At 42.8% G+C, this 24,531-nt stretch overlaps 2 protein-coding genes across 2 annotated transcripts in view; both read left to right on the forward strand.

Annotated features, from left to right (window-relative positions):
* Positions 1 to 12,305, forward strand: part of fras1 (Fraser extracellular matrix complex subunit 1) — a 161,748-nt gene extending 149,443 nt beyond the window's left edge. Inside the window, exons 57-73 of the mRNA XM_086169440.1 lie at positions 203 to 350; positions 1,392 to 1,597; positions 1,693 to 1,849; positions 2,430 to 2,630; positions 3,496 to 3,683; positions 4,606 to 4,881; positions 5,372 to 5,604; positions 5,691 to 5,851; positions 6,539 to 6,753; positions 6,840 to 6,990; positions 7,066 to 7,173; positions 8,057 to 8,216; positions 8,877 to 8,993; positions 9,065 to 9,231; positions 9,762 to 9,967; positions 11,163 to 11,309; positions 11,390 to 12,305. Coding sequence (XP_086025566.1) covers positions 203 to 350; positions 1,392 to 1,597; positions 1,693 to 1,849; positions 2,430 to 2,630; positions 3,496 to 3,683; positions 4,606 to 4,881; positions 5,372 to 5,604; positions 5,691 to 5,851; positions 6,539 to 6,753; positions 6,840 to 6,990; positions 7,066 to 7,173; positions 8,057 to 8,216; positions 8,877 to 8,993; positions 9,065 to 9,231; positions 9,762 to 9,967; positions 11,163 to 11,309; positions 11,390 to 11,971 — 3,423 coding nt within the window. The 3' untranslated portion in view covers positions 11,972 to 12,305. The remainder of the gene's footprint in view (positions 1 to 202; positions 351 to 1,391; positions 1,598 to 1,692; positions 1,850 to 2,429; positions 2,631 to 3,495; positions 3,684 to 4,605; positions 4,882 to 5,371; positions 5,605 to 5,690; positions 5,852 to 6,538; positions 6,754 to 6,839; positions 6,991 to 7,065; positions 7,174 to 8,056; positions 8,217 to 8,876; positions 8,994 to 9,064; positions 9,232 to 9,761; positions 9,968 to 11,162; positions 11,310 to 11,389) is intronic.
* Positions 12,306 to 16,244: 3,939 nt separating this feature from the next.
* On the forward strand, positions 16,245 to 22,926 carry anxa3a (annexin A3a). Its single transcript, XM_086169207.1, has 12 exons — positions 16,245 to 16,316; positions 16,399 to 16,486; positions 18,089 to 18,183; positions 18,775 to 18,888; positions 18,982 to 19,072; positions 20,525 to 20,604; positions 20,679 to 20,735; positions 20,801 to 20,885; positions 20,981 to 21,076; positions 21,164 to 21,222; positions 22,358 to 22,480; positions 22,839 to 22,926. The coding sequence occupies exons 1-12, from the start codon at positions 16,245 to 16,247 to the stop codon at positions 22,902 to 22,904; spliced, it is 1,026 nt and encodes a 341-aa protein (XP_086025333.1). The 3' UTR covers positions 22,905 to 22,926.
* Positions 22,927 to 24,531: the final 1,605 nt, after the last annotated feature.

Raw genomic sequence — 24,531 nt, forward strand, 5'->3', positions numbered from 1 at the left:
TGATGCTAACTTTTAGCTAACCTTATGGAGATCTAAACTAATCTCACCAAGCTTTCCAGTTAATCTAATATCAACTCATGGCTAATTCTAAGATCTTTTTTAATGGTGAATATTTTTTTTCCAAAAAGAATTTGCACATTTAGATGAATGAATGAACACTAAGTGGGAATGTGGTCATGTGACCCGATGTCCTGGTCCTCAGACCTGCAGCCTGACCATCATGGACGACGTGCAGAGCCCGTCCATCGAGGGCTCCGAGTCCTTCGTGGTCTTCCTCAGCTCGCCGCAGGGTGCCGTCCTCCAGGAGCCGTACGAGGCCAGCGTGGTCATCACCGACACCTACCAGGACAGTACGTATGTCGCCGCCAGCGACGCTGGAGACAGCAAAAACCATATCAGTTAAAAATACATTCATAAACATTTACTTTATGACTTTGGATTCTATTATGGGTTATTATCCAGTAATAACAGAATGAATAACAATGTAAAGTACTGTAATTATCAATTGCAAGACAAAATTACCAAAAAATGCAACGACTTTGTTTTCTATTATATTATTACACAGTCATAAACAGTGAAAAATGTGGTGTAATATAATTATGTCAGGTGTATCAATTGTAATAAACAATGAATAACAATTTTATGTAACCAAATTCTTCAATTACAATGCAAAATTAAAAGCCAGATCACAAAAAAATGAATACATTGAAAATATATTTATAAACATTTACTTAATGACTTTGGATTCTGTTAAAGATATTACACAGCAATATGCAGTGAAATCGTGCAATGTAATTAATTATTATCAATAACAATTCAAAATTTGAGATGGAAAAAACAGTGTTTTTAAATGTATTTATAGACATTTACTTTATGACTTTGGATTCAATTATGGGTTATCACACACCAATAAAGAGTGAAAAATGAAATTTAATATAATTATGTCAATTGTATTGCAAAATTACAAAAAAATGCTAAAACAAAATATGGATAACACATACTCATATTTATGAATATGTTATGAAAAATATTCACAATCATGTTTCATATAAATTATGTTTCATGCAAATATATTATGTTTAACATACATAAATATATAATACATAATTTTTTTCTGTGTTTCACATAAACATGTTATGAAACATATTCTTAGGAAGTATGAATATATTTTCTGCATATTTCATTTAAGCATTCTTGAATAATTAATAATTCAATTATTATCAATAACAATGCTGGAGGTCTGTGATTGACAGGTTAAGCCCCGCCCCTTGCGTGCCTTGCAATTAGAATGACGAATTAAAGATCACCAATTTGCTTTCAAAGAATCTGGATTTTTTTTTTTCTCTTTGGTAACAACATAGAATGAAAAGCTTCTTCTCCCACCTTTCCAGTTCCCAGTATGCAGTTCGAGAAGAGCGCGTACACGGTGAAGGAGGGCGACGGCGCCCTGCACGTGCCCGTGGTGCGAACGGGCGACCTGTCCGTCAAGTCCTCGGTGCGATGCTTCACTCGCACCATGTCGGCGCTGGTGGCGGACGACTTCCAGGAGAGGAGGAATGCCGACGAGTCCCGCATCACCTTCCTGAAGGGCGAGAAGGTGCGGCGGCGCCGGCGGCGTGCGGTCAAGCGAGGGGGCGGGGTCAGCGCTCACACCAACCTCACACCTCCGCGTGCGTCCTCTTTGCCCTCCAGGTGAAGAACTGCTCCGTCCACGTCCAGGACGACTCCGTGTTCGAGCCGCAGGAGGAGTTCCAGCTCCACCTGGGGACGCCGCTGGGCGACCACTGGAGCGGCGCCATGGTGGGCGCCAACGACGTCGTCACCATCACCATCACCAACGATGAGGATGGTGAGCGGGGTGGCGGATAACTGGCCTGAAAATTTTATTATTATTACTGTTGCTGTTGTTGTTAATGTTTATGCGGTTATATATATTTGTTACTATTTTGCTGCAAATTTTTTCTATTGCACTTGATTATTATTGTCATTTTTTCTCAAAGTTGAATTCTTTCAATTTGTTATTTTAAATGAGGTAAAACAAAAATACTTGAAAATCAAATCACTCTGTTTTACCCAGTTTTCTGTCTATTATTATTATTGCAATTTCTATATTTGATATAAATAATTAAAATAAAAAATAAATCTAATCAACATTTAATCAAAAAAACTTTTAAATATGTTTAATAAATATAAAATCATACATTTTAGTTATAATATTAATTATCATTATTATTATTGTTGTTGTTATGTTATTAGTAATATTATTATTTTGTTTTCCTTTTTATGACTTGAATTTCTTCCCCTGAAGATGTTTTACCTCTCATTCTTCTTCAGCTCAAAATTTCTTACAATTATTTCTGTTGTTGTTGACATTCTTACTCATACCTGAGTAATTGTCCGCGCCGCGGTGCGTTCGCTGTCCCCTCCAGCTCCGACCATCGAGTTCCATCAGGCGTCCTACCAAGTCCGGGAGCCTCCCGGGCCGGACGGCATCGAGGTGCTCAGTGTCAAGGTGATCCGGCGGGGAGACCTGGACCGGACCTCCAAGATCCGCTGCAGCACCCGAGACGGGTCGGCCCAGTCCGGTGTGGACTACAACCCCAAGAGCCGGGTGCTCAAATTCACACCGGGTCAGTGAACGCAGCGTGGGCTTTGTCGGGGTAGAGGTTGGACTGTGACCACACCTTACATGTTATTAATCTATTTTAATGTAATTTGTGGGGAACAAAAAACCAAAGACAATGTTTGCTACACAATGAATTTATTCAATTTGTAAAGAAAATTAAGATTTCTTACCTGCTGAGAAAGTCTTTTTTTACCAATTTTATTTACAACATTTAATGGTATATATATATATATATATATATATATTTTTTTTTTTTTGCACTTTTTTCATATGCAATGTATTTTTCATCATCTGTCATTTTGCTGATGAATTGTTTTTAATCCTTTTTTTCCCAATGTATCTGTTCTGTCTGAGATGTCTGAGGTGTTCATTCTCATTTCATAGAAGAATTCTCAAATTTTTATTTTGTTTTACAACATTTGTCCCAGACTGTTAGCTTTTTTCATGTGGCATCTGTTATTATTATTATTTCTGTTTTGATCATTATTTAAATCATTTGCACCTGATTATCAGATTGTGGCTTTTGTTCTCTTTTATAGACTTTTCTCAATAATTGCATATTTTTTAAAACCTTCCCACCTCATTTCTTTTAATTTCTCGTCTATGCCCAGTCATTCCTCCCACCATTTTCTATTTTATTTAAATTTTTTAGGCTTTTCCCCATAATTTCTTTTATTCCAGATAAGCTGACGTTCATATGATAAAAGTTTTTAGAATTTAACATTTCTGTGCTTGAATCTAAATTCTGGGGATGAAAAGATTTATCTTGATCATTTCACATTAGCAATATAAAAATTAAAAATCTTTTTTGTGGTCTGATACTTTGAAAGCGACCGTGACCTCTGACCTCTGACCAAACCCCTCCCCAGGGATGGACCACATGCTCTTTAAGGTGGACATCCTGTCCAATGAGGATCGCGAATGGCACGAGTCCTTCTCGCTCGTCCTCGGCCCCGACGACCCGGTGGAGGCGGTGTTGGGAGACGTCACCACGGCGACCGTCACCATCCTGGACCAGGAGGCTTCAGGCAGCCTCATCCTGCCCGCCCCGCCCATCGTAAGACCCCAACCTGCCACGGCGATGCTCTTCGTGCAGAGGAGTTTTTGATGATATAGATTAATACAATCATCAGATAATACAATTAGAATAAATAATCAGATCAGATAGACAGAATAAATAATAACATTAATACAATCAGAATAGACCATCAGATCATACAGTCAGTGTAATCCTTAAATCGTATAATCAGGTTTAATCGTCAGATTAACTAGCCAGATTAAATCATGAGATCATATAGTTAGAATAAATCATCAAATGATATCATCAGATTAGACCCTTGTATAATTGGATTAAATGAGAAAATATAATCAGATGAAATCATCAAATGAAATTATCATATCATATAGATAGAAGGTAGCATCAGATTAGACCATCAGATTGTATAGACATATTAGTATAATAAGATTAAACCATCGGATTGTACAGCTAGTTTAAATCATTAGATTATATAATCAGGTTTGATCATCAGATTAACTATGCACTGTGTCAATAATCTGTCTGCCTATTTATTTTTATTTTTAAAAAAACCCGTACAAGCTCTGAGCCGGGAGCTCTCATCGCAAAATTTCACTGTGTCTGCACAGTGACAATTAAAAAATCTTGATTCTGGATTCTAATTAGCCAGATTAAATCAGCAGATTAAAATCATGAAATCATAAATCGTCAAAGGATACAATCTGTTTAAAGCATCAGATTATATAGTCGGATTAAATAATCAAATATAATCAGATTAAATCATAAGACAATACAGTCAGATTAAATAATCACTTTATATAGTCAGATTAAATCATTAGATCATATTATCAGATTAGTTAATAAAATTTTATCATCAGATTAAATCACTTGATAATCCAAATAGATTGCATTATCAGATTAATATAACCCATCTCCTTTCCCTCCCGTTCGTTCTTCCTCTCAGGTAGTGTCTCTGGCCGACTACGACCAGGTGCAGGAGGTGACGAAGGAGGGCAGCAAGAAAGCTCCGCCCCCTGGTTACCCCCTGGTGTGCGTGACCCCGTGCGACCCCCACCACCCCGGCTTCCCCGTGATGAAGGAGCGCTGCCAGGAGGCCGGCATCAACCAGTCGCAGGTCCACTTCTCCTGGGAGGTGGCGGCGCCCACCGACACCAGCGGCGCCCGCTCGCCCTTCGAGACGGTGACGGACAGCACGCCGTTCACCAGCGTGAACCACATGGTGGGCACAGGAAGTGGGGAACTGGACGGCCTTTCAAAATAAAACCGGAGAGACAGAAAGCGTGATAACAATTCTCACTCATAGCAGTTCAAATTCTAAAAACAATTTGATATTGATTATAATAATTGATTCATTAATTGGACAATTAATCGATTAATTAATTAATTGATTGATTATTATTATTAAGTTAAAAAATATGATAAGGCTGGAATAATAATTTTAATTCATTTTTTATCTATGTTTTAATTTGACGTGATTTTTAGCTACTTCCTGTTATTTTGACATAGTAATTAACATATTTACCGTTTTGTTTTGTTTTTTTCAGTTTCAAGTTCCATGCCATATTTTGAAGGGGTTAAAAAATAAAATCTTCAAATATTTACTACTATTTAAATCTGCAAATATTTACAAATATGCAAATCTGCAACTGTTTACAAATATTTAAATGGATGGTGGTTTGCCAACCGTAGGATCTCCACCGTCTCCCCAGGTCCTGGACAGCATCTATTTCAGCCGCCGCTTCCACGTTCGCTGCGTGGCTCAGGCCCGGGACAAGGCCGGCCACCTGGGGACGCCGCTGAGGAGCAACATCGTCACCGTGGGCACTGAGGGCTCCATCTGCCACACGCCGGTTACCACGGGAACCGCCCGGGGCTTCCAGGCCCAGTCCTTCGTCGCCACACTCAAGTACCTGGACGTGAAGCACAAGGAGCATCCCAACAGGTGAGGAAGGGGGAGGGGCGGCGGCGGGCGCCGACTGATGACGTGCCCGCTAATACCCCCTTTCCAACCCCTCGCTGTGCGTTCAGGATCCACATCTCGGTCCAGATCCCCCACCAGGACGGGATGCTGCCCCTGGTCTCCACCCTGCCGCTGCACAACCTCCACTTCCTGCTCTCCGAGTCCATCTACAGGCAGCAGCACGTCTGCTCCAACCTGGTCACACCCACAGAGCTCAGGGGAGGGGCTGGTGAGGAGCACGCACACACACACACACACACACACACACACACACACACACACACACAAATAAAGGCGTGCAAACACACTCAAACATAAACAGCAATATAAATACATAGGTACACACAGTCATACATATACACACACAAGGAGTCTCACGTTCCCGTGGACACATGGACGCAAACACACACACACACACATAAATAAAGGTGTGCAAACACGTTCAACACACCTACGCACAGCGCATGTATACATGGATACACACACACAGAGACTCTCATACATACATGGACAAATAGACGCACACACACAGGAACATAAACACTCGAACATGCACGCATAGGGTCACTGACACACATACACACACACATACCATCAGCGACACTCGTACACACATGGACAAATGTACGCACACACACACACACACAAGGATGTAAACACACTCACAGGGGGACACTAATTCACATGCACATACACACGCACAAGGATGTAAATAAACACACATAGTGGCACTGACACACAAACACATGGACATATTGACACAAACACACACACGCAGGGACACATACACACGCAGACCAATGGGCACAAACACACGCAGGAATGTTAACACACACACACACACACACACACACACACACACCTTGTTGCCTCTGTAGGTGGGTCACTCAAAGGTCCCCCCCCCCTTCTCCCCCAGAGAGTGGTTTCCTTGACGACGCGTCAGCGGACAGCGTTCCCCTGGGCCCGGGCTTCGACCGGCCCTACCAGCTGGACGCCGGCGTGCGTGAGGCCAAGAGCGTGCGCCTGTACAAGCAGCTCAACCTGAAGAGCTGCATCTGGACCTTCGACGCCTACTACGACATGACGGAGCTGATCGATGTGTGCGGCGGCGCCGTCACTGCAGACTTCCAGGTGAGGGAGGGGGAGAAAGGTCGCCACACCGTTGTTTCGACGCTCGGAGCGGAACGCTGAGGGGCGGGGCCTCTTTTCTTTTGCAGGTTCGAGACTCGGCCCAGTCCTTCCTGACGGTGCAGGTCCCTCTCTACGTGTCCTACATCTACGTGACGGCGCCCAGAGGATGGGCGTCCCTGGAGCACCACACGGAGATGGAGTTCTCCTTCTTCTACGACACCGTGCTGTGGAGGACGGGTGAGGGCTCCGGAGGACTACAAAGATGGCTTCCCACCTGAGTTCATTTCTGATTGGCCGATCGTCTTCCCGCAGGGATCCAGACGGACAGCGTCCTCTCGGCCCGGCTGCAGATCATCAGGATCTACATCCGAGAGGACGGGCGGCTCGTCATCGAGTTCAAGACGCACGCCAAGTTCAGAGGCGAGCTTACGGGATGATAGATAAGAATAAAAGTGGAATTGAAAATAGTCACAAAAGATGAATGTTGCTTAGAGATCAGAGGTAAAATTCAGACAGGAAAACTTCGGGAAAATATTAATATATTAACAAACATAATTTATTTGGGAAATTTCCAAAAGATTTTTTTTTTAACTACACAAATATATTCACGCTGACTAATTACCTTTGATTTATACAAATCTATTGAAAATTCAGAGAAAAAAAAAATTTTAAAAAATGTTTTGACAGAAATTTTTCTTTAAAAATCAGCAAAAAATTAAAACTTCTTAAAGGCATGCAGGTAAACTGAAGAATGATAAATAAATATTAGCAAAACGTTACAGAAGATCCACAAATTTTATTTTCAAATCTGCAAAAATATACAAAAAAATTAAAGCTACAAGAAAACATTCAAATATATTGAAATATTACTTGTTTATACTGTTATTCACAGGAAGTTTACAGTTAATTTACAAGAAAATATTGTGTCAAGTTATGCAGAAACTCTTCAGGAAAATATATACAAATAATCAACTCAAACAATCAGATAGGAAATCTTTGGGGAAATATATAAATATGTGCAAAAACTGTATCCAGTAGTCTAGAAAATAGGCAAGATTTGAAAGTCTGTAAAACTGCTTCATTAAAATCTATCAAAAAAATTTGAGCAGAATTTTCAATCAGTTTTCCAAACTTTCTCACCGAAAATGCAGCAAGAAATCTACATAAATCAGCAAAAATAAACTAAATAAAATGGGACCTGAAACGATCCAAAAATTATCAAAAAAAAGAAAAAATTCAAACACTTCAATTTGATTGAGTTATATTTAGATCAATAAACTCAATCCCTACCCACCGCCCACAGGCCAGTTCGTCCCCGAGCACCACACCCTCCCCGGGCTCCGGTCCCGCCTGGCAGCGCCCGACCACCTGGGCGGCATCGAGTTTGACCTCCAGCTGCTGTGGAGCGGCCAGACCTTCGACTCGCCCTACCAGCTGTGGAGGGCAACCAGCTCCTACAGCAGGTGGGAGGGGGAACTGCCACTACCGCTGGAGGACGTCTGTCTTTCATTTTATTTTCATCTCCATCTCAATTAATACAATTTATTTACATCAATCATGGCCTTAAATCTATTTTTTTTACTATTTTTTGAAATGTGAAATAGATGAGAAACATTATGAAATTTATTTAATATCCTGTAAGAGTTCTCCTGAATCAATGAAAGTGGATATTTTTATTAGAATATTTTGCCCCCCAAAAATGTTGGAAAAGAAGCTATTCATTTTTGTAAAAAAAAAAAAAAAAAAGAAAAATTGCTTTTTTTTTTTTATCTGATTTTTTTCATTGTGGAATCACTCAGAAATGTTCCCAAAAATTTGTAAGAAATTAAGTTTAAACTATGGGGGGGGGGGCTTCTAAAAATTAAAAAAAAATTTAAAAAATTCCTCAAAAATGTGCACAAAATTTCATGAAGGTAAGGAGGGGACAGGAGTTCTTTAATATCTTCAACATTTTTCCAAAAATTCACTCAAAAACAGCAAGGAATTGCACCAAAATTATGTTTGCTTGTTTTTTTAAATTTAATTATCCACAAAAGTTTTAAATTGTATTTGCCGTATTTGCCACAAGGGCTGCTGGTCTGAAACTGAAGGTTGTTTTTTTTTTCTGGTTCCCCCCGCTGCAGGAAGGATTATTCCGGGGAGTACACCGTCTTCTTGATCCCGTGCACCGTCCAGCCCACCCAGCCCTGGATCGACCCCGGGGACAAGCCCTTGTCCTGCACCGCCCACGCCCCGGAAAAGTGGGTCCATAAATCATTAAGTTGGACTTCAGAGACGGACGCAGAACCCTAAATCCGCTCTGTCCCGCCAGGTTCCTGGTTCCGATAGCCTTCCAGCAGACCAACCGTCCCGTCCCGGTGGTCTACTCCTTGAACACCGAGTTCCAGCTGTGCAACAACGAGAAGGTGTTCATGATGGACCCGGCGGCCGCCGACGTCTCCATGGCCGAGATGGACTACAAGGGAGCGTTCTCCATGGGTGCGTCCACACATGAGGATGCTACGCTTTCACCTCGAAAAATACTGTCCTCATACGGGGACACTGGGAGTCCCTTCTTTTTGAACCTTCCGAAGGGATGAAGATGGCGGCGTTAAAAAAATGCTACTTTCATATGTGCACCAGAGAATTATTGCTAAAATAAAAGATTAGTAACCTCGTGCTAGTCCTCGTATGAGGGCGTTACAGTTTGAGGTCTTTAGAATTTTCAAATGAACTGAAACAGCAGATCCCGACAATAATAGCTATTTATGGCGACAGTAGGCTAGCAACAACGGCACCAGCCAAAACATAATCCACCTGTCCCCGCATGAGGATAAGGCTCAGGAACTGGATCAACGTTGAATGGTTAAATTCTACCGTGAATCTTTTTACCTCATCGTCATTTTGAAATTTGTGACATATTGAAAGATTTAAAAAAAAAAAAGTCAAGAAATACGCCCGTCGCAGCTTTTACGCCTGAAGATATCGGTGCAACAAAGGTGTATTAAAGCCTCTGGTGTCCCCGGCAGGTCAGACCCTGTACGGCCGGGTGCTGTGGAACCCCGACCAGAACCTGAACGCTGCCTACAAGCTGCAGCTGGAGAAGGTGTACCTCTGCACCGGCAGGGACGGACACGTCCCATTCTTCGACCCTACGGGAACGCTGTACAACGAAGGGCCGCAGTACGGCTGTATCCAGCCCAACAAGCACCTCAAGCACCGCTTCCTCCTGCTGGTAAAGCTGTCACTTCCTGGTTCCCAAGCCATTAGCCCGTAGCAGTAGCCCGCAGCTATTCTCCTGGGTTACAACTTCAAAGTTTTTTTTGTGTCTTTAACGCAAAGTTTTAATGTAGCAAAACAAGAAGTTAGTTAATAAGTTTCTAAAATGCTGATGGGACTCTTTTAAAACATTTTTAGATTTTTTTTCCACCAATTATGATGTGTACTTCAGGATTCAGCCACCAGGGGGGGATAATTAAGAGAACAAGACCTCATGGTCATACCTGATCGGACCGGACGCCACAGATTCGGTTCCCCAACGAAGAACGTCTGCGGTGACGATCATCCCTTTACCTATCTGTTACTACTCGCTGGTTGGCAGGGGGCTCATCTGTCAATCACAGGGTCTTCAGCTGAGCAGGTTTTAAGAGAACCCAGGAGAACACCAAGAACCTGGACAGGAGAACCCAGGGGACCCCAGGGTTCCAGCCAGGCAGGAATGCTAATGGCTACCGCGCCCGACGCCCCAAGCCTGTAATTTAGCGAATTCCTGTGGTCTTTGTCAGCTTGTTCCGGACTGTGGACGGACCGGTCGGGGGGTGAGCGACCCGCCCCCAGCCCCGTCTTTACTTCCTGTCGGAATGCGCTTCTTCTCACCCGTCCCTCCGGTCCGACCAGTCAGAGGAATTTTTTTTTTAGAGCCACTAAAACTACTAGCCTCCATCCCCTGCAGCATCTGGTTAGCAAACTTCCGTTGTGATCCCAAATGGGAGCTGAGACGGTCTCAGACACGGAGCCCCAAAGTAAAGAACCAGCCTCAAACTTGAAAAATGCTATCTGGGGAAACTGTTTCTTGTTGATTTTGTCCTGTTAATAAATGTCCATTTGATTCTGAAATTATTTGATATGATCCATTATATGCTATTTTAATTAATTTTGTATTGTTTTTTTTTTTTTTGTTTCATGCATGCCCTTTCCATGTTTGTTGTTGTCATATTTTGACATTATAAAATGATTTCAGTTTTTCAAAAGTATTCTTGAAAATTTGAAATTTGAAACTTTCATTCCCACGACTGCTCCTGCTAATAATGACAATGATAACAGCTGCACTAAAGATAACAGCAATGATAAGCAGGAGTTTTACAATAAAATATAAATTTCAAATTTTCTTCGATTTTTCAGTTTTATTCTTCTTCATCTGCTTCTTCCAGGATCGAAAGCAGCCAGACGTCTGCGACAAATTTTTCCACGACGTCCCCTTCGAGGCCCACTTCGCCTCCGACGTCGCCGAGCTGCACCCGGTGTCGGCCATGCCGGGCGTCGACGGCTTCACCATGAAGGTCGACGCTCTTTACAAGGTCAGCGAAAAAGCTCACCGTAGACCTGATTCGCTTTTTCTCCGTGAGCGTAAGCCACGTGACATCCGGCTCTATCGCAGGTGGAGGCGGGTCACCAGTGGTACCTGCAGGTCATCTACGTCATCGGCCCGGAGTCGCGCTCCAGCCCGCGGATCCAGCGCTCCGTCGGCCAGCCGCTCCGCTCCAGGCGCGACCTGGTGGATCGCAGCGGCCGACTCACGCTGGATGAGTCGCTTATCTACGACAACGAGGGCGACCAGGTGAAGAACGGCACTAACATGAAGTCCCTGCGCCTGGAAGCCGGGCCCTCGGCGTCTTTCAACGCCCACGTGGGCAGCTCGGTGGGCGGGGGCGTGGCCGCCGTCACCCTGCTGGTCCTGGTACTGCTGGCCTCCTGCTTCCTGTTCCGCCGCTGTCGCCGCTCGGCCGCAGCTGAGGCCAAGAAATCGGCGAAGCTCTACGAGGAGTACCCGCTCAACACCAAGGTGGAGGTGTGCATGGACAAGTGCGTGGAGAAGAACTTCAGCACCAGGCAGTGCACTGTCAGGAACGTCAACGTCCTGCACCGCAACCAGGAGCCCGGCACCAAGGCCAAGAAGGTCAAGCAGGTCAACCTGGAGGTCAAACTTCACAACAACGCCGGCGACGGCACCGAGGTGTGAGACTCCGGCGTCGGGAAGCGCATTAACGCAAAAAAAAAAAGAGTGAGAGAAAGGAAGACAGAAAACAAAAAATTAATTTTTCTAGAAGAGAGTTTGTACTTAACGGAGCGACACATTTGTCAATGTATTTTTCTACGCTTGAAAATGAGTCCGATATAAAAAAAAATAAATAAAGGGAAGGCGGCGGGCCAGGTGGAGTCCGAGTCGCTTTGCAACCGGGCTACCTCAGGAATCCACCGCCACTCTGTGGTGCCGTCCAGATAGTGGCAGTCTTTTTTAAAAAAAAAAAAAAAAAAAAAACGCAAGCTGGAGCCCCATCGGTCGGAAATATAACTACTGAAAAATAGGAAGAAGAATATATTTGAAAGGTTCAAAAGATAAATACACTGGATCTCTATTTTCTCACCGACGGGAATATTATATATTTTTATTTACTTCGACAAATCAGCCGAGCAGTTTTTTCCTCTGTCCCCTCTATCGACACTCGGCGGAAACGGGGCGTTTTTGAATCGGCCCCAACACAACTATAGCCCAGTTGCCGCTATTAGCTCTGACTACTAGCAATGTCCATTGTTGTTATTACATCAGTAACACTTAGGATGCCACCAGTTTAACAGAGAACGGCATTGGAAGTCACTTTTCCCGAATTTGACGTCGGTAGTACGAAGCTAAGCTAACGGCGATCGTTAGCACCAATGTTGACAGAATGAAGGCTGTAGTTTGGAGTAGTGATGCTAACGCCTGATGTGCTAACAATTTATTTTTTTAATGGTTGGAAAAGGGAAGGCGTGTAGAAGAGAGCGGGTCATCTCGTGTTGGGAGTTGGTCAAGAGGTCAGAAACAGGAAGTAGGGAAAGTGTGGATCACAGTTAGAAATGTAGTGTAATCAATGGCTAATAGCCTTAATAGCTTAATTAACACTGATAGATCCGATAAAGATGGAATTCAAAAACATTGTTTGCTGATGTAATGCCAGCAGCCAAAAAAATGCCTAAACATATATATATATATATATATATATATATATCTTCACAAATGATGCAGCTGTTACTTCGGATTTGGTATCGGAAATGAAAAAAAACATGGTTATGCTAAGGTAGCTACTCTAAACAGAGAGGTGCCGTTTGGGGACTGCGGCTTCAAGATTGATGATCTGAAGAGGTACGATCCCAATCAGTTCTTGGTTGGTTTTAGAAAAAGACGGTGCTGAACTTTGTAAAGTTCAACTCCGGGACCCTGTTTTGTGTAGCTTTCTGCTTTTTTGTTAACAAATAAAGGATCAAATTAGGTGAAAAATAAGGTCCTGGAATTGAGGTCCAGAAACTGCTGTCTGGGTTTGCAGTAAATCTTACTCTCCGCCTCAGTAAAGCACAAAATTGGCAATTCCTGTCTCGCTTGCAGTCCCTAAAAGCAGCACGGCTAGCTCTTAGCTCACAGGGGAAATGGAACAACACCACATTACTTCCTGTTTTAAGCTAACCAAGCTACATAATGTAACTTCTCACGCAACATTTTTGTCATCGCCAGCATTTGTATGGAACAGTCATGATATTTCTCGCCAAAAGATCAAACGCTCACTGCCTAAGAGCTGAGTGACACAATTGTGCAAGTGCAATTATGCCCTAACTTAACAAGGGTAGCTTGTTTCGGTGCTTAGAAGTGTGTTTTGTCGTGCACCCTGCTACAGACCATGCTGGTGCTGCCGTATCGACATTCAGTACCATCGTCTTCCTCTTGGGGGCGACTGTGAGTCGTTCCTTTTAAGTCCCTGGTTGTAATCTGGATATCATCCGAAGAGTTTGACACCCAACACAAAACACCTTTTTATGCTTTACGCCATCTGTCCTAAAATCAGTGACTGAAACAAGCTAAGCTAGGTCATAATCAGTTCTTACTCGAGGACATTGGGACTTCAAATCTACATGAGGGGTGCTAGCTGGGTGCCAGGTCGCCAAAATACACACTCTGAATCATTCGTTTAGTCTGAATCAGTTGGAAATACCGTCCGTCCCCATTTGAGGACACTTGTACTTTGTGATAAAACACTGGCAACTATTTGGAAATCGTTTAAAATCATTTTAGACATGTTGCACCCTGAAGCCTTACATCCAGACGCCTTCATTGTCACGCAGAGAATTTTTTTTTTCCGCTGACATCGGAGAGCAGCACAGCGTTCCCCCCTCTTCGCACATCGTTGCAGAAGAGTCACGTTTTGTTTTCTTTTCATTTTAATTTTTCTTCTAGCGAGAGGAAATGAGAAGCCACCACCTCCATGTGATTGTAACCAGTCAGACAGCCGGCCTAGTCCCACCATCAAATATCCACTTCCTGTGTTTGTGTCCTTTTTTTTTCTTCCCGGTTTCGCATTGAAAGATTTGTGTTTTACCTTTTTCGTCGTTTTATTATTTAGCCTTGTGTAGCCCACGCCACTAAGCTAACCCTGTAGCCCTGCTGCTGTACAAGTGTCGCCCCCTGGAGGACGACCCACGTCCCAACTGCGTTTTGTATTTGTGTTTTTGTTGTTTTTTTTTTTACTTTGTGGACGCCGCTCCCCGCCATCTCTATTATATTGCGTGCCTATCAGAACCAAGGGGGGGTGGGGAGGGGAGGGGGAGTCAGAGAGGAACTCTGGGAAACATCATTCTGTTTTTGGTGCTCTGGTTTCTGCCTGTATCTGTGCCTCTTTTTAGTAATTAAAGTACAAAACTAAGAACCAAAAGTTCTGAAACACAAGCTTGTCCTGTGGTTAATGGGGAGTGTGTGTGTGTGTGTGTGTGTGTGTGTGTGTGTGTGTGTGTGTGTGTGTGTGTGTGTGTGTGTGTGTGTGTGTTTGTTTGTTTGTTTGTTTGTTTGTGTGTGTGTGTGTGTGCATTTTTGACTTTTGTGACTGTTTTTGTTCTATCAAATATTTTTTTTTCTATGCATGTGCATAAGAGTGTGTTTTGGAGTTTTTATATTTGAGTGTGTGTGCACATAAGTGTGTCTGTCTGTCTGAGTGTGTGTTGTGTATGTTTGCGTTTAAGAGTGAGTGTATTCATGTGTGTGAGTGTAATTTTTTGTGTGTTTTGAATGTATTTCTCTGTGTGTGCGTGTGTTTTTAAGTGTTTGGTTGTGTGTGTGTGTGCATGCATCTGTCCGTATCTGTATGTATGTGTGTGTTTCTAAATGTACGTGTCTGTGTATGTATGTGTGTGTGTGTGTTTCTGAATGTTGTTTATGTGTGTTTGAGTGTTTGTGGTATGTATGGCCTGTATGAATGAACGTGTGTGTCTGTGTCCCAGTATGTTTGAGTGTGTATGTTTCTGAGTATGTGTGTGTGTGTGTATGTGTGTGTGTGTGTGTGTGTGTGTGTGTGAGCCTGAGGGCAGCGCACATAGAAGGTGTGTTCAGGGTCCTCAGTAAATAAAAGCTCGTGGCAGCAGGTCTTTGCTTTTCACTCAAAGCTGCAGGTAAGTTTTATCTTGCATCACTGCTGGTTTGATTGGATGAGATGTAATCAGATTACTACCCCAGGCCTCAGGATTTCAGGCTTGAAACCTAATCTAGCCATATATTTTTTGAGTCTTAGTTATATGAATCAACTTTCTAAATGAAATGTAGAGTTCATTAAAAAAAAAAAAACATAAAACATTTATTACACCTTTCTCATTTTGATTTTTTGGATTTGATTTTTTTTGCATGGACCATCTGCAACAAATGACCAGAGCAAAAAAATAAATAAACGAGCATTTGTGTACAATTGAGTGACAACATAGGGAAAAATTGAAATGAAAATTTGACTCAAAATAGAAGAAAGAATCTATAGAACACCTGTTTTTCATGAAAGCTGGGAATTTTCAACACATTTAATCAGAACAACAAGAACCAATAATTCATTTAAAATGGTTGTTGCACTTTACTTAATATTATTTCATTGTAACTTTTATATCAATGTATTTCCTTTACTGAATTCCACTTCATTTCATTTTATTTTATTTCATTTTATTTTTTTTTATTATTCTGCATATAGGAAACCTTCCTCTTCATCATGAACTGTTTATGGGTGAGTACACTTCTGTCCTGTCGGAAAATACATTAATTAATTAACTACCACCGCCACCAACAATAACAACAAAAGCAACAACAACAATAATAATAATAGTGCAAAATATATTTTTTTTTATAAATACAATTTTCTCTGTTTTTTTTTCATTATTCATTATTTATAAACATACACTTTTAATCATTCCAATCAAATGTTTACGACCTGAATTCGGTTTGACAGTCCGCCTAAATGCGATCATGTCTCGTCTCGTCTCAGTTTGAGCTGGAGTACCAGGTCATCCTGTCCGACTGCTACGACTGTGTACGTCCGGACACACACCCTCGCCGTAGCCATGGCAACAGGAGGCCAGCACCACGAACTAACCCTGTTTCCTATTCCTCAGTGCGACTGCAACCGGACCATCAAGCCTGCGGAGACGTACGATGCCACAGAGGACGCAGACGCCCTGAGGCAGGCCATGAAGGGCTTTGGTAACACACACACACGCACACACACACACACACACACACACACACACACACACACACTGACATATATGCGAGTTTTGACAAACATAGTCATCTTTCCCACGCTTATCCGGAGTCGGGTCGCGGGGGCAGCAGCCAGAGCAGTGAAGCCCAGACCGCCCTCTCTGCTGCCACATGGTCCGGCTCCTCTGGGGGGACCTCAAGGACCGCTTCCCCGACCTGGAGTGGGTATCCCTCTATTTCCGGTTGAGCGGCATGGTTTCGGATTTTAAAGTGCCGATCCTCATCCCGGCCGCTTCAATCTCGCCTGCAAACCGTTCCAGTGAGAGCTGAAGATCGTGGCTTGATGAAGCCGACAGAGCCACATCATCTGCAAAAAGCAGAGACTCCAACCGGATCCCCTCAATGCCCTGGCTGCACCTAGAAATTCTGTCCATAAAAGTTATGAACAGAATCTGTGACAAAGGGCAGCCCTGGTGGAGTCCAATCCTCATCAGAAATGGCTCCGACTTACAACCGGCAATGCGGATCAATCTGACACCAATCATACGAGGACCAAAGAGCCCGTATGATGGGGTTTGGTGCCTTATACTCCCAGGGCACACCCCACGGGATCTCCCACGGGACACGGTCGAATGCCTTCTCCAGGTCCACAAAACACATGTAGACTAGTTGGCCAAACTCCCCTGCCCCCTCGAGGACCCTGCCGAGGGTATAGAGCCGGTCCACTGTTCCACGGCCAGGACGAAAAGCACGCTGCTCCTCCTGGATCCGAGGTTCGACGACCCAGCGGACTCTTTTCTCCAGCAACGCTGAATAGACCTCATTTTATTTCTCCTTTATTTATCCAGGAAAGTCCCATTGAGATTAAGAACCTCTTTTTCAAGGGAGTCCTGGCCAAGAGGCAGCATTCACCAGGAAGGCTGAGGAGTTTGATCCCCCCTGTAGTTGGAGCACATCCTCCGATCCCCCTTTTTAAAAAGGGCGATCACCACCCCGGTCTGCCAGTCCAGCGGCACTGTCCCCGACATCCACGCAATGCGGCAGAGGGGTGTCAGCCAGGACAGCCCGGGAGCGTCCAGAGCCTTGAGGAACCCAGGGCGGACCTCATCTACCCCAGCGCCCTGCTAATGAAGAGCTTTTTGACCTCTTCAGCAACTGCAGCCCCGGAAATAAGCGTGTCCATTCCAGTCCCCGCTCTGCTTCCTCTGCTTCAACCGCATTTCAACGGGGTTGAGGAGAAGGTCTCACAAGTATTCCTGCCACCGATCTACAACGTCTCAAATCGAGGTCAGCAGCGTCCCGCTCCCACTGTACACAGTGTTGACGGAGCACTGCTTCCCCCTCCTGAGTCGCCGGACGGTGGACCGGAATCTCCTCGACGCCCGCCAGAAATCGTTCTCCATGGTCTTCGTCATCATTGCCATTATTGCCATTATCATGACTACTATTATCATTATTGTTTTTGATTGAAATAGGGACCAAAATGTAAAAACTGATAATGGAGTAACAAGTGGTGAATAAACTTTCCGATGACACGTTATTGAATGTTATCCATGAGTTTGAGTTCTTCAAATGTCCTTCATGTCTGAAAACCCCTTCCAGGCACCAGCGAGCAGGTTCTGATCGACGTCCTGACCAAACGGAGCAACGACCAGCGGCAGCTCATCTGTGCGGCCTACCAGGAGGCCAATGGAAGCGTGAGCGCCCCCTGCTGGAGATGACGCAGTCCTGTGATTGTGTAGTTTTGTGATAGTCGTGTAGTTTTATGATGGAGTACTCTAACTTTGAGAAGTAATTGTGTAGTTTTGAGATATAGTAGTGTAGTTTCTTTGTGGTGTAGTTGTGTACTTTTGTGATGTCATTGAGTGTACTTCTGTGATGTAGTACTTCTGTGATGTAGGTCCTAGTTGTGTTTATTTGTGGTATAGTTGTATATTTTTGTGACGCCACAGATTGATTTCCTAGTTGTGCAGTTTTGAGATGTAGTAGTGGAGTTTTTGGAGGTAATATTGTAATTTCTGGACATAGTAGTGTCGGTCCTTTGTGGTTAAGTTGTTGAGTACTGTATACTTATTGTGTAGTTGTGTACTTTTGTGTTGTTGTGGAGTGATTTTGTGGTTGAAAATCCTTTGTGATGCAGTTTTGTAGTTTTGTGATTCAGTTTTGTAGTTCTGTGGTGTAGTAGTGTCGTTTTGTGATGTAGTTGTGTATTTACTTTGTTGTATAGTTGTCGAGTAGTATATACTTGTGGTGCAGTTGTGTATGTTTTTGACAACCCCCCACCCCAGACGTTAGTGGAAGACCTGAAGGGGGAGACCAGGGGCCACTTCGAGGACGCCTTGGTCGCCCTGGTAACGCCCCCCGCCATCTATGACTGCCACGAAGTGATGCGGGCTTTCAAGGTGAGTGCAGCTCCTCATTCGAGGGTGGCGAGGGTCATGTGACCGGCGGGCGTCACGTGATTAGCGTTCTGACCCTCTGCCGTGTGATGGCAGGGCTTTGGGACCCGGGAGAACATCCTAGTGGAGATCCTGGCCTCCAGGAGCAACGAGCAGATCCAAGCCCTGAGGGAGGCCTTCCAGCAAGGTGCCCCATTTGACCTTTCAAAATAAGGCTGAACTACTCTCAAACACCACCAACTTTTTATTGGTGTTTTATACACTGCTCAAAAAAATAAAGGGAACACTTAAAAACACATCCTAGATTTAAATGAATGAAATATTCTTATGAAATACTTTGCTCTTTACACAGTTGAATGTGCTGACAACAAAATCACACAAAAATGATCAATGGAAATCAAATGTATCAACCCATGGAGGTCTGGATTAGGAATCACACTCAAAATTAAAGTGTAAAAACACACTCTAGGCTGATCCAACTTTGATGTAATGTCCTTAAAACAAGTCAAAATGAATCTGCGTCGCTTCCTGAGTGGACACTATGATTTCACAGAAGTGTGACTGACTTGGAGTTACATTGTGTTGTTCAAGTGTTCCCTTTATTTTTTTGAGCAGTATATATAGTATATAGGCTTTCTATAACTTTTTCTTTTTTAAGACAATTCGGATATTTTAATGAAAATGACATTAATAAAAAACATTCCAGCTCCTATGATTAAATGTGATTATTTTTTTTACAAATTTTCTTTTAATTTTTAGTGATTTTTCAGTTGATTTCTCCATGATTATCCTGTAGTTTCATCCTGGCTAAATTGTCATTTCTACCTGATATCTGAAAGTTTAATCCTGATTAATCCACATTATTCCTGATTGTCCTGTAGTATATTCCTGATTGTCCTGTAGTATATTCCTGATTATCTGGTAGTTTAATCCTGATTAACATGTAGATTATTCCTGATTGTCCTGTAGTATATTCCATATTATCTGGTAGTTTATTCCTGATTAACTTGTAGATTATTCCCTAATTGTCTTGTAGAATATTCCTGATTATCTGGTAGTTTAATCCTGATTATTGCGCAGATTATTCCTGATTATGTGGTAGCTTCTTCCTGATTTTCTGGTAGTCTTCCTGTAGTTCCTTCTTGATGATCTGGTACTTTCGTCCTGACGATCTTGTACTTTCTTCCTGTTACCCGTTACTTCATTCCTGATATTCTCGTACTTAATTCCTGATTGTCCTGTAGTATATTCCTGATTATCTGGTAGTTTAATCCTGATTATCTTCTTGTTTATTCCTGGTTATCTAATAGCTTCTTCCTGATTTGCTGTTCATTTTTTTCCCTCCTTTTCCTGTCGGTCCTTCTTGATGATCTGGTACTTTCCTCCTGATGATCTTGTAGTTTCTTCCTGACCTTCCCTTAGTTTTTTCCTGATACCTGGTAGTTTATTCCTGATTTTCTCATACTTTATTCCTTATAATCTGCTAATTTCCTCCTAAATTTCTTCTCTTGGAAACTTCTTGCTGGTTTCATCGGTTCACTTTAATATCTTATCCCGAGCTAAATGTTTAAAAATCAGAGGCGGTTAGTTTCATCCATGAACCGTCCAATCACGGGAGGCCTTACTGACTGGTCCACAGAGACGGGGCAGAGCCTGTCAGAGGCGCTGGAGAAGGAGGTCAAGGGGGAGTTCCAGAGGGCCCTGCTCCTCCTGGTCCAGGTGGGTCGCCCAGGATTGTCCTGGTCTGATCGGTCGGATCTCCTCGTTTCTTTACCTGAGGTTCTATTTCCCAGGGCAACAGGGACGGCACCTTCACCATGGATACGCAGCTGGCCAAACAGGACGCAGAGGTAACATGCACACACACAGGCAGACACACAGGTGTGTCGGTGCTTAAGCCGGCTTCCGCCTGCAGGCTCTCCACCAGGCGGGGCAGCAGGAGGACAAGAGCGCCTTGGTGGACGTCCTGTGCGGGAGGAACTTCTTGCAGCTGAGGAAAGGTGGGCTGGAACCCCCCGAGGTCACCTCCAGGCTTGACCTAGACATTGTCAAGATCATCACCCCCAATCTCCCCACTCCCCCCCCCCCGCCGCAGTTCTGGCCGAGTATTCCGCCATCGCCGGGAAGAGCATGCAGGAGTTCTTGGAGTCGGAGATGTCAGGTCACCTGCAGGAGCTGCTGCTCGCCATTGGTGCGTGGGTGCCGCTGTTGGAGGGCATCGGGGCCTCGGCGTACCCCCTGTAATACCCGTGCACTGTTCTTTCTCCTCCCCTTGCAGTGAAGTGCGTGAAGAGTGTCCCCACCTACTTCGCCGAGCAACTGCACGACAGCATGAAGGTCGGTCAGCATGAAGGCGCCACGTTTTACGGCTGCGGCGCCGCTGTATCACAGTTGTAATTACAGCTCAGCTAATGTGATTACAGCTAGCTGTGTCGCAGATGTTTTTTAATGTGTTATTGCTGCGTGCCAGTCATGCTACTGTTGTGTTACAGCTTTGTTTACAAATGTGTTACAGTTGTATTACAGCTGAGCTAATGTGGCGTTACAGCTAGCTGTATCGCATTTGTGTTACATCTGTGTTATTGCTGCGTTCAGCTGTGTTACAGTTGTGTTACTGCTAGCTGTGCTACAGTATTGTCACTGTTGTATATCCGCTGTTGCGCTTGTATTACAGCAAGTTGCATTACGACTTTATTACAGCTGCATCCCAGTTGTGTTACAGTTGTATTGTGTCACAGCTGTGTTACACCTGTATTACGGCAGTTACAGTTGTGTTACGGTTGTGTTACAGTTGCATTACAGCTTAGCTACAGTTATCTGTTGTTTACAAAGTTAAATTTTGTTACAGCTGTGTTACAACTGTAATATGTAGTGTTTCCTTGCGTTTCAGCTACCTGTGTCGTAGTTGTTTGACATGCCACTGTTGTGTTACGGCTATGTTACAGTTGTCTTACAGCTTTGTTACAATTGTGTTACAGTTGCATTGCAGCTTTGTCACAGTCGTTTTACAGCTGAGCTAAATTTGTGTTCACAGCTAGCTGTGTTACAGTTGTTTGTTTTATAGCTGTATTATGGCTGTGTACGGGTCATGTTACTGTTGCATTACAGTTGTGTAACAGCTAGTTATGTTACAGTTGTGTCACAGCTGTCTTACTATTGTATCACTGTATCACAGTTGTGTTTCAGCTAGTTGTATTACCACTGTAAATCAGCTGCATTACAGTTGTGTTTCTGTATGGCTACTGTTGTGGTACGGCTGTGTTACAGCTGTTGTACTGTTGTTTTAGCTTAGTTACAGTTGTGTTACAGCTAGCTGTGTTACCGCTGCATTGCAGCCATGTCACAGGTGTGTTACAGTAACATTACAGTTGGGTTATATTTGTATGGTACTGTTCGCTTTGTTACGGCTGTGCTACAGCTAGCCTTGTTACGGTTGTGTTTTTGTTACGGTTGTGTTGTGGTTGTGTTGCAGGGCCTGGGCACTGACGAGTGCTCTCTGAACAGGATCATCGTCAGTCGCTCAGAAATCGACCTGCTTGACATCAAAACCCAGTTCAAGAAACGTTACGACTGCACGCTTCAGTCCTTCCTGGAGGTCAGACCCAATAACTCGCTCATTACTCACATCCACAAAAGTAACTAGTCACAGTTACAGGGGAAACAAAAAACTGAGCATTATTATTATTATTGCTATTATTATTATTATTATCATTATTATTTTTGCAATTGAAAATTGACTCATTTAAAGCTCACCTTTATATCCAAACAAAAATAAAAATAACATTTTAGGGTTGAATTTATAAGGTGTTTTTTTTAATTATGAATTCAGTTAGATGTTTCTCCACAACACATATTAGCCAGCGGATCGAAATAATCGATACATGATCAATGTAGCCCCCCTCCCCTCGGCCGGCCATGCTGACGCTGTCCTTCCTACGTATTGTATTGTCCAGTCGGACCTGAGGGGGAGCCACAGGGACTTAATGCTGGCTATCTGCGGACGGGAGGACGAGGCCTGATGGGCCCGTCTGTCTGTCCAACACAGCTGAAGAAAGAGGAGACGACCCCCCCCCCCCCCATCCTTTGGACCACCAGCTGGCTCGGTCCCCAGCTGTTTATGGCCTGGCATACTAATCTGGTGTTATAAGCAGGATTATTAGGGGGGTCTTTGGATTATGGGAGATTATAAGGTGGAAAAACTATGGAGGAGGTTAATCCTAATTTTGTTGTTTAATTCGATGGATTTTTTGACGGGGTGGGGGGGTTGGAAGATGATAAATAAATACAAAAATACAAACGAACCAAAACACTGTGTTTTGTTTTTTCAACATTTTTCAACAACAGAGATTATTTATCTTAAATACCTTCTAACTGTAATGAAATAAATAGAGATTGAATTAGTAGGATACAAATTAGAATGACAACAGGTGTGTGACACCCATGACTGATGAGGAATGAAGCTAAATCAATTTTAATTTAAATTAATTTATTTCCATTTGATTTAATTTGAATTAATTTAATTGATGTAACTAATGTAATTACTTTAATTAAGTCCTTTAATTTAATTTAATTTAATGCAATTTGATTTAATTTAATTTAAGTGATGTAATTAATGTAATTAATTTAATTAAATTCTTTAATGTAATTGAACTCTTAATTAAATCATACTAATTTAATTTTTTTAATTAAATTAATTTTCCTCTCTTATGAAGTACATTTATTTTTATACTTGATTTAATTTATTTAAACTTTCACCTTCTCTCTCTTTCGTTCCCGATTACTAATTGGACAACTAAATATATGTAAAATTATTTAAAGTAAAATGAAAATAGATAGTACTATTTTAAAGTGAATTCACGTGTCTTAAGATATGTATGGCATTACCAATAATAAATTAATAAAAAGCCATTATTAACAAATGAACAAATTAATAGATACATTGTAAAAATGAAAAATAAATATAAAAAAAAAGATAAAGGTGCCGCAAGAACCAACCTGAGAATTTGCTAAATAAATAAAGGTACAGTATAAGTATATGAAAAAAATACTTGATATGAGAAAAAAAACATTGTTAACAATAAAAAAGATACAAAATAAAATTAAGTAAGAACATGACACAAATTAAAATAAATTACATTAAATTGAATCGTCTTAAACTCTACAAGGTATCACCCTAACATGAAAATAATCCAGGGAAATCACAAGAACATCAGATAACAAAGTTGAAGGTCATTCACAGCATCTGTAATATTTTTACACACACACACACACACACACACACACACACACACACACACACACACACACACACACGCCTCACGCACACACAAGGAGAACCATTGCCTGAAGGCAGAACGCTCTCCCTCATTAAATCCAGCGTATCTCCCAGAATCCCCGGGCCCACGACCCTTTTCGGCGCCATGCTTGGAGAACAAGGAGAGGCCTCATCATCATCATCTCCATCTTCACCATCATCTTCCTCGGGCAGCTCACTCTCGCGTCACGTGCCTCACACACTTCTGACATGCTGCTGTTGTGACCCAGTTTACCAGACACACTGGAGACAACTGGAATTGTATTTTATTTAATTTTATTTAGCTTGAAGCTGTTGTCGTGGCTGAAGGTTCAACCGTCACTGATTAATTG

This window comes from Fistularia commersonii, chromosome 22 (genome assembly GCF_037954325.1).
Source record: "Fistularia commersonii isolate RoL2024-O1a breed Wild chromosome 22, RoL_Fcom_v1.0, whole genome shotgun sequence".
Classification (NCBI taxonomy): Eukaryota; Metazoa; Chordata; class Actinopteri; order Syngnathiformes; family Fistulariidae; genus Fistularia; species Fistularia commersonii.